Source organism: Priapulus caudatus, unplaced genomic scaffold (genome assembly GCF_000485595.1).
Source record: "Priapulus caudatus unplaced genomic scaffold, Priapulus_caudatus-5.0.1 Scaffold2976, whole genome shotgun sequence".
Classification (NCBI taxonomy): Eukaryota; Metazoa; Priapulida; class Priapulimorpha; order Priapulimorphida; family Priapulidae; genus Priapulus; species Priapulus caudatus.
This window is the reverse complement of record NW_014580037.1, coordinates 1-10,583: the sequence shown is the minus strand read 5'-3', so window position 1 is coordinate 10,583 and position 10,583 is coordinate 1. Positions and strand designations below refer to the sequence as shown.

General features: G+C 37.8%; 1 protein-coding gene across 1 annotated transcript; it reads right to left on the bottom strand.

The window, feature by feature from the left end:
• Positions 1–3,388, bottom strand: LOC106819205. Its single transcript, XM_014823852.1, has 7 exons — positions 3,236–3,388; positions 2,878–3,056; positions 2,465–2,537; positions 1,522–1,614; positions 886–1,068; positions 250–334; positions 1–11 (listed from the first exon to the last, which is right to left on the bottom strand). The coding sequence occupies exons 1-7, from the start codon at positions 3,386–3,388 to the stop codon at positions 1–3; spliced, it is 777 nt and encodes a 258-aa protein (XP_014679338.1).
• Positions 3,389–10,583: the final 7,195 nt, after the last annotated feature.

The following is a 10,583-nucleotide window of genomic DNA, read 5'->3' as shown; positions in this document are numbered from 1 at the left end:
TTAGCAGCTTTCTTAAAGAATATAAACGCATGTTGTGCACTCTATGCATTATTTGAGAGAACACCGCAAACAAATGTGATATTCATTGCATTAGTGTCTGCATTTTTTTAGTACGGGGAATCACGGTCTTGCGACAAGATGACTTAAGCAGATAATTATTATGGTTATTATTGAAGTAGACTCAGGACAGACGTTTAACAACGCATAAATAAAGATGATCCTGAGTGTAGTACTGTGCCGATAGTGTACCTGAGTATTTCTTCTTCACAACTTGTGTGACAATATGACTCGCTATGTTAGATGCATTCGTGGCTTGAATGTGGCTGTACCAGGCCTGTAACATATTGAAATCTTCATTAGCCGTTAGAAAGATGGATAATTTCGTACAGTTCCAAGTATATAGGGGGTCTACTATAGATAAAATAATTAATATTCAATTGCTGAAAAGAAATTAATGCGATGGTGACGGAGAGGAAAAGAGATGGAAAAAGCGTGTCGAGATATGATGTATAACTATAGTCCTTTCACTGTGTAATAACATTCGATCAACTCCAGTACGCACCCCAGAACTTATCCTTAATAAGTCCTCAATTTGGCGATGTAACGTGAGTGGGTCAGTGGTGTTGAAGTCCGTGCTAATGGTTCTAACAATGGTGTTACTTCGCTTTAGGTTGCGCTTAGTGCTGAATGCGTCCTAGTAACGAAGGTCACATCCGATAAGCACGCAAGGTATACAATACATAACTAACGCACTCACATAGCAAAGATAAACGTAAAGAAAAATAAGTAAATAAACCGTTTAATAAAATTTAAGTAAATCGTAAAGTAAACAAACAAAGTAAACGTATAAGCAAAACCAAGAACCGGATGTGTAGGTATACTTACTGTATACAAACAGAGAACTCCTAAAAACTTTCTGTACCACGGGACATAGGTGGTTCGGTAGCGCTTGTGAATTCCTTCCAAGTATTCGTCTCCTGTGCAGCCTCCAAACAGTAAAATATCTATAGTATTCTTCATGCCTTTTGTATCCGATCCCATTGTGTACTCATTCGCGTAGTACATTCCCTATAAAAAAATTAATTCTTTAGAATTTCTAAATTCCTTTTATTATTTTTTTAACGACGAATTTCGAGCAATGAATTGTCAGGGCCGTGGAGTAGTTCTTTAGTTTATCAAATTATCAGTAAATATTTAATAATACGATTATGTGAGCGTGGATACAAATGAACATTCATCATTGCCGGAAGAGCAGATAAACAATATCTGATATTTCTATGATTTTTGCACCTTCGGAAAATCTGTGACCGAATAATTAATATGAGAAATACATTCTGTACCTTATACTTGTTGACGTATTGTTGCTAATATGTAAATGTGAAATTACTCTGTACTAAGCGACATCAGCGAACATATCGTTAAATATTTTTTCAAGCTAAATCGTCTCGGTTTTGCTACTATCTGTGCTAGTTTTGTAAGTTTTTGTGTGTTAGATCCAGTAATGGTTATTGCCATACTTACGCTGTACATGTTCAGAAAAACATGTTTGCAGAAGGTTGATCCGAACACGTCCATGTACGTATCCTGAGAAATTCCCGATGGCCACCGCATGATCTAGAAATCACACATACAGATAATACGCTTAAATATACACATGTTAATTTTCGAATACATCTTGGATATACAGTTTTTGAGTAGTTCATATATTTAATAATTTTATAACAAAGTGATATAATCATCGCGATGAACTTCTCAGTGAATCTAGACTACACGAGATGGTTCAATTTCTTTGTAAAACTTAACGCAGTACTTCTCATCTCAGCGGTATATGTGTGTGCCTGGCTGTCTGTATGTACGCGTGCCTGCATGCGTGTGAGTCTACCTATATACGTAGGTGCGTGTACGTGAGTATAACCAACGTGCGTTTGCGCGTGCGCGTGTGCGTCTGTCCAGCTTCGTTGGGCATCATTTCTCACCGGGCATCACCGCAGTTACTTTTCATGGTTAAATCAGAAAAAAAACGGTAAGATGTCAACGTGTGGGAACGGTGCTCGGAGTCGAGGAATGGAACCTGATCTATATACGCACTATATCACGACTCATCGCTTACACCTAGCGTTGATCTATATACGCACTATATCATGACTCATCGTTTATACCTAGTGTTGATCTATATACGCACTATATCATGACTCATTGTTTACACCTAGCGTTGATCTATATACGCACTATATCACGACTCATTGTTTATACCTAGCGTTGATCTATGTACGCAATCATGACTCATTGCTTATACCTACAGCGTCTACACGTCTTACATCTTGGGTGATGCATAGACCATAGATAACAGACATGGTCGTGCGTGGTTTCACGACATATAAATTAGTCTCGTAATCAGTGTTCTCTATTCTAGCCTATTGTTCTCTGCTACTGCTGCTGCTGCTGCAAATCGAATAATAACCACCTGTCCCATCCCGGCAAGGTTAGTGACAAATGCGTCTAGTGTGAGAGGTGTCATCGCCTGAGGCATCATCTCCCTGCGGTTCATACAACGAAATAGATGGTAATGAACAAAGACGAAAGCTTATATGTAGCGAAACAAATTCCGTTAAGAATAGAGGACGAGTGACCTTTTCGTCAAACGACAATAATTATTTTTTCCGATATCAGGTTTGGCACGTAGTAGAATTGTCACTCACACTGGGAATAGCTGAGAGATCTCGTTCGCGTGGTACTTGTACTCTCAGCATTAAAGAACGATAGTTTCTAGAAAGGGTTATTCTAGTAGTATTGGTAGTAATAGGGGACTATGTACTAGAGTTGAAGAAAGGCAACGACAAGAGGGATACAAGTCCAAGCGACTATAAAACTATTTACCCGGTATTCGCGTTTGTATACAGTTCATCATCAATTAACAGCGGTGAATCCTGCTCATGCATCAGCTCGTATTCTGACTCCATGTTGAGGGACGTGATTGGTCGAGCTTGCAGCAGGTAGATCTGTCCGTCTTTCAAGGCAAACTCTATATCTCGCGCGTCAGAGAACGATTTTTCGACCTGTACAAAATGTAGGCGTTTCAGTTTCTAGCTGCGTACATAGAAATGAAAAGAGACTATTCATGTGCTAATGTAAAGCTTAATGAAAATGCGATATCGAATTATTGTAGATTACCACTTTTCGTTATTTGCATCTGTAATGAAACAGATAAGTATCCCCACAGATTTAGTTGATTTACCTGTATGCCAATGTTGCCCAGTTCTAAAGCTGATTCGTCTGCTAGGCTACATTCACCTTTAGCGTCTGTCTCTATTTCCTGCACTCCTCCTGACTCTGCAATCAACAAAATGATTGCTATCATTGGAGGTGTGTCATTTTCAGTTTTTATCATTCTAAGAGCCATACCTGGTTAGATAGATAACTGGGGATATTGATACATTTGAAGGGGGGTCTTTGTTTCTGTTTGTCCATTCGATATAATCAGAAATTGGTTAATGCTATACAAGTGTATGCAATCATAATGCGGTATGTGCTATCTTTAACACGAAAATATAACGGAATAATTTACCTTCACTGATACCCCGTACAGCCTGCAAAATTGATCGTACATCAAGCTAGTCCGGACCAGGCGCGCGCTAAATATTTGCAGTATGTACACGCTATCCCGGGCTAAATACGCGCTAGTCTACGACGAAGTCTAAGTTAGCCGCACGAATGGAGGTGGGCCAGGCCCGCTTCGAAGTGTGCTAAGTTATCCCATACTATGTCGGTATGGTACTTATGTCGGGTAATAATGAGACTAATAATGAGAGCTGTCGATGACAAATGTCGGATGAGTTACATGTTACGCCCTTCCTGTGGAAACAATTATTTCCGCTTTTTCTGGGAAGTTCTCATACATTCGATAGACAACGACTTTCTGTGCGTTTCCAGATTGTTGTTGCCTAGAGAACCATGGAGCCCTAGCTACCTTCAACGCTTTTAAATAAATACAGGTATGTTTTATGAAAATTTTGTACTTACCATTGTATATTACTTAGACAATTGCAATTGCTTGAATGCTATAAAAAAACATTTACACGCCCTCCACATTCTATCTATAGCAAAGAAAACCCACAATATGAGGTATTGCGCCACATTACATTCGGTGAACTGACTGTGAAGGAGAGCCGGAGAAGAAGCTGCTCGTTTAAGAGGAGTCAGGAGCATGCAATGCCGGCATTCCCGAGACTGGAGCACATACAACAGATACCATTGGCTAACTGGGCGATATCTGGAGCGTTAGGCAGCGTGTTCCCCTCCTTGTGTTCTCATTAGAAGATACGCAAATTACGCTCGTCAGTGGCGCCATTCCATCTTGCGAAACACGCTCCGCGAATATGGTATTTTGAATAAATCACTAAGATATTCCCATCAATTTATTTCCAGATCTGTTTAAAGGAACAGTAGCCTCTAGCTATCCTAGGCGTTATTTTCAGCTAATTTATGTTATATTGCGCCTACATAAAAAGTTTCATGCTTCAATCGCCATTAGAAAATATTTTTTTTAATGTTTTTAAACTAACGACTACGTTTGATTACAACGGGACGGTGAGCGCCACTCAAAAGCGCCACGATCTGACAAGTTAAGCGCAAAACCACTTTCCAGCCTAAGGCTACAGACGAGGGTATTTCTTATTTATTTCATTTAAAAGCAAAAAGGCATTTAATATCTTTATAAAACGACATATAGTTTCAGCTTATAACATGAATATAAATCTTGCCCTAAATGAATTATCGCTTCGGTTAAATAGCCATTTACAGTATAAATATAATTGCCACTTTTGTGAATTAACCCTCCGGCTCATTTCCTTGCAAAAATAAAAATGCAAATACGGCAACTTTTTCAGGGTGCAGCACGTCGGGGCGGGGGTGTCATGGCTCGCCGTTCAAATTTTCGCCAGCGTGACGTGTAAATAATTAATTAAGCTATCTGTGACAAATACATGTGCGGATATAGACGATTTGTTTCTTATACAGTAAGTACGAGTTGTATGCTCAAGTAAAATCCTAGAGGCTACTGTCCCCTCTAATTATTAATGTCGAATGTCATTATTAATTTGTACGCGAACCCCGCAGACGTGCATGTTTTGAATTTTCACGCTAATAGTTTTTTTTTTTTTTTTTTTTTTTTTTTTTTTTTTTTTTTTTGTTTTTTTTTTTTGTTTTTTCTTTTTTTTTTTTTTTTACTTTTTCTTATTTTTTCGATTTTTTTTTTTTTTTTTTTTTTTTTTTTTTTTTTTTTTTTTTTTTTTTTTTTTTTTTTTTTTTTTGGCGTTTCACTACTTGTAAAAGCGTTCTCCACGACACTTGTCGACTATATAATTATTATTATTTTGTTTGAGAAGGATGGAACATTCTTCTCCTTTTTGGCAGCAAGTCTTTCCCTCACTTGCTTCCCAGTTAAGTACAAGTTCCAGTTTCAATATGATATGATATCGGTATAAAATATAAGTATTCCGTTGATAAACACTATAGGCTTACTGCTTCATAATGATATTTCTAAAACTTAACTTAATATTTTCATTACCATCTAAAGATTATATTCAATAGGCGAGTATTACATGTAAATGTCTTTTCTAAACTCTTAATAATGTGCGTGGTTTTTAGCGTACCACACTAGGTATAGGTTTTGTTAGCACTAATCAGATACAACCAGGGTTAAATAATATCTTAAAAAAATTGAGATAATGTTTGATCTTGCAATTTATTAATTTTCTGATACAGCCGATAATAGTCTTTATTTAAACACTTCATCTAGTTATTAATGGTATTTTTGGCCTCCTTTTTCTCTCCCAGAAATATCTCGAAAAAATAATCTCGAATGCTTTTGCGATAACTCTTCAATCAGCTGTCCACTTTCCATGTAGAATAAAAAGAAATCATGTAGTAAGCATTAATGACAGACTTTGCCTTCAGCAATTTCTTCGTTTTCCCAGCATCAACTAGCGAGATACGTTTGTCTTGCCGAGTGGACAGGGGGGTGTGTGTGCTGAAATCAAGCGATCTGCCACTTATCGCGGGCTCGGACGTTCACGCCAGCCATCCGACAAATTCAGCTTCAACCGCTCTCGTCGGTATATTAGTTAATATGCTCATTCAGTTAGCGAGGTATACACCACGCTGTAACTCAAACGTAAGCAAATACTAGTGTTCAGTTAGTCGTATAGACACAATACAAGAATTGCATCGCTATTCCCGTAGCATATCAATGAGCGTAATCGCATTTAATTAAAAATTAATTAATTGTTTACGGATATATTATTTTCATGTAATCTATGTTTTCACGCAGGCCCCACCTATGACTGCACCGTTACGCTAGAGAAGAAGCAAGGAGCAGTTCTCTATCGTCGAGATAGTGGAGCGTCAAGATTCATGGAACAATTCACGACTGTAACGATCAATGAATCAAGGGGCTGGCACAGGTAGGGCGTTTACGAGACATGTACAGGTGCCTGTGTGCGTGTGTGTGTGTGTGTGTGTGTGTCGTGTGATGTGTGTGGTACGTAGTTGTGTGCGTGTGTGTGTGTGGTTGTCGTGTGTGGTGTGTGTGGATGTGCGTGTTGTGTTGTGTGGTGTATACTGGTGCGGCATGCGTTTGCGTGCGTGCCGTGCGTGACGTGCGTGCGTAGCGAGCGTGTGTACGCTACGTGTTGTGCGTGTATATTTGTATGCGAATGGGTGTGACCGCTCAATGAAGGTTGCTTAATAATGATGCAAGGCTATTGTCAGACGCTATCGATTTACGGCTAAGTAATATTTTTGCGGCGACCGTTTCTCTTTCAGACATCACGGTCTGTGTGCCCAGCGACACTCAGCAACGGTCCCAATGTAAAGGCAACCAGGTAGTAAGGAATTTCCCTATGCGTAATAATAGCGAGAAACTATCATTTCTTAATCGCGTACCTCTACCAACAATAATTGCATGCTTGCGTCGTTGTGAATTTTGATTGCCTATCTTAGTCTATGCTTTAGGAATAGTCACGAATGTATTTATGCGGAGAGCCGATTTCTAGAAATTGATAGAAAACACATGAGTATTGGTGACATTGCGTAATATCTCCATCCGCAATTTTACGGTTGTCATATTAACATGCATAAATATAGGCCTAAGGACTTTATATTACTTACTAAATTAGTATCAAAATAATGGGAGTAGAACTTTTACGATTGATTAATATATATATACATATATATCAGATATAATATACTATATACTATGTTTGTGTGTGTGCTGTGCAACGTGGGTGCTGTGTGGTGTGTGTGTGTGTGGTGTGTGTGTGTGTGTGTGTGTGTGTGTGCGTGTATCTGTGTGTGTGCTTTTATCAGTTAATATGGTATAGTTAATATATGGATTAAATCAAGAGCTAATCAATTACTAATAGGTATCATTAATAATAATAGGTATTATAATAGGCTAATTAATAAATAGGTATTATTAAGCTTATTGATTACTATATTTATATTATTTAAATAGATTTTAACCATTGATTACTTTTTTTTGTAACTTTAGTAATGTAATTCATAATTCAATATTAATGTGTTGGTGGTTTGTGTATTTGTTTGCTATTTGTTATTCTATTAACCATTAGTCATATTTTTCATTTGGATTTTAAGTGATGAGAAGAAATTCAACAGATTAGCTACACTACACTGGACTTCACAATTCCCGCATTGCCCTGCCTCACAACTGGTGGTGGTTAAGGTATGCAACGTGGCCTTGCTGACCCAAACTAACTTGGCAAGGTACGTGTAAATACGAGCACATGTTGGTCTGGATTTGACTGCCCATATCGTAAATTTAATCGGCATTTGAAGAGGAAGGCGTTAACTAGTGTGGCAGGTCAAAAATAAAAATGCTGCTTATATACGCATCGAGAACTCGATATAAGAAACAAGATCTAATGAGTTATATTGTACGCTGTTCCTAACATGATGTGCGAGAACCAGATATATATATATATAACAAAGTATTATATATATATGTATATTATATATACACGCTTGCGCCACCATTGCGTTGTACTACCTAATTTGAAATAGAACATTTTGTTTGAGACTATTGATTCTGCTTCTAGTTCCTGGTTCAAGAGGATTGCATGACTGTTGCGGCTTACAAACATCACTGAACGATTCCACAGACCCTTGACTGCCTGCATTAAAGAACTTAGAGAATGTTAGCCATAGTTGAGTCTTTAATAAAGTTTGACACACTATTGACCTGGAGTAGTAATAAAGCAAGAGCAGAGTATCGTAAATAAATTTAAGCACGTATCTCCCACTTATTTATTATGGTTAAAAGTTTAGTGTCACATTGCTGGTTGCTGCTTTTCGCCTGATTGTAGGAAATTCATAAATGACATATATAGCTAATCTGGGGCTTTACCATGCGTTTATTATGTCAGAGAAGGGAGGGCCAATCTACAGGAATATTTAAAACCACGCGTGGAGAGCTTTACAAAGGACAAAGCTGAGTACAATCGTTAGAGACGGCAGTCGTGAAACAGCTTGAAACGAATCTGTTTAGCGATGAATGGAAACAAAAGACGTTTGCCTCGATCGTCTGCTGTCGGGTATGATTCCACAGCTAAGGTCTAATATTTCCATAGAAATTATGCATGTAAGAAGGCATCAAGTAAATGTTTTTGCCACGAATAAATATCTGATTTTTCTGATTATTAATGACAATAATTTGCTTTGTTCTTCCGCTGTCGGTTATGTTGCCACAGTTAACACATCTAACATGATAATGCTAGTGGAATTTACACCAAAGAATTTAATGACGCGCATTATAAAACATCGTGATTGATTTTTGAAATAATTTCGACTATATTTACAGGAGCAAGATGAAAGAAAAAGGTAGTGAAGCCTCGTTTCGCGGGGGCAGTGATGGCAAGACATTTCTAGGGGTCACGGGCATAAAGGAGGTATTTGATGCGCAAGATCGCAGCCGTTAACTGTAGTAAATAGACATACATACACACATATATGCCCCTGCAGTCGACCGATTATTAGCGTAGGCAATCATAGACCCTTAACAGTTAGCCTCCATAAAGCATGTTGCAGACGATGTTCCAAATTATTACCTACGCTTAATGCGCGAAGATCAGGTATTAATACTATCAGTACTACCAAAATTCTTGCGATACTTTTTTCTCAAAATTGCCTATCGCTTTATAAAGATGTTTTTACTATTGTGTATTAACAATTACGCGTTACAAGTACCAGGCTTTTGCAAGACGTTATTGTTATGTAATGACTGAGATCAGCTATATACTACAATTTGATAATATTTCGGATACCATTTCAGATTTGCCACGCTATACATAAAGTGTTGGGCATCCTTTCATTCACACAGCAAGCTGATGAGTACAGGAGGTTATGATTGTGTCACTTTTAAGAGTATATTCGCACTATATATTGAACTACGTTGAAAGCATCCAAATAATAAGTTACATTTCGTTAAACTTATTAGACAACACAGTGTATAGTTAATAATTAAATATAACTGCCTGCAGATATAATGGCAAAAAACTTATTATTACGAAGGAACAAAAAATCACGCAATGTCTTTTGCCATTTGGAACGTCTTCGTTCAGGACCACGGCTCAGGTTGTAGCCAGCGATCGGTTGGCGTTCTGCGTGCAGGCAGATGGTGAAGGCAGACGCTACCGGTGTCTCTACCAGAGATCCGTGTCTTGGGGAAACCCTGGCGTCATGTCCATCAAACGTCATCGTAACGGAATCGCGGGAAGTTTAAATTGACGAAACCATCCTCAATAAATCAAGAAATTAAAATTAGAACAAAGGCGCGGTAGTGCAGCAGTCGAGAATTTTGAAGGAGATGTGTCAGGTTAGGTGAGGAAGTACAATCCAGCCGTTTAAGACTGCTACTGAAATCGCCCGTGAGGTAGCCATTACAAACACGGACTACGAGGTAAGTATCTCTATGCGATATCCTCATAGGAATGATTTTCTCCGAACAGGGAATTTAAAAATACATGACAGAAGATAGACCCCAAATAAGCATAGGAATTTGTTGTTTCACATGATAAAGCCTAATCAAGAACAGATATTTTAAAAATGCTTTTTGAATCTCCTCATTTGTTCCATGTCGATTCTTGCAACTCCAAATATCACGATACTGTAAAGAATAGATTTACTAGATAGATCGCAGTTTCACTCTCATTAATTGAAACATGAGCTATCTTTATGATTTTTGAAACCCGTTATCTTCTTCATTGAAATAATAAATGGATAGATAAATAATAATAATAGCATAATAATAGTTAATAAATAGATAGAATACCATAGATCGTATTGCTTCTAGCGCGAGTTGTCCGCGAGTGACGCGCAACGATACAATATTCTGCGTCGTAGCTTCTACGATAAGCTTAGCATCAAGAGAGAATCATAGGAAGCAAGTGCGTTCCGAATAGATGTTAGTGGTAAGTGAGACCCGCGAAAATTATACATATAGGTTAAAAATACTATGAACATAAAAAATAAAATAAAAATAAAAATAATTTAATTCAACGTACTAACAG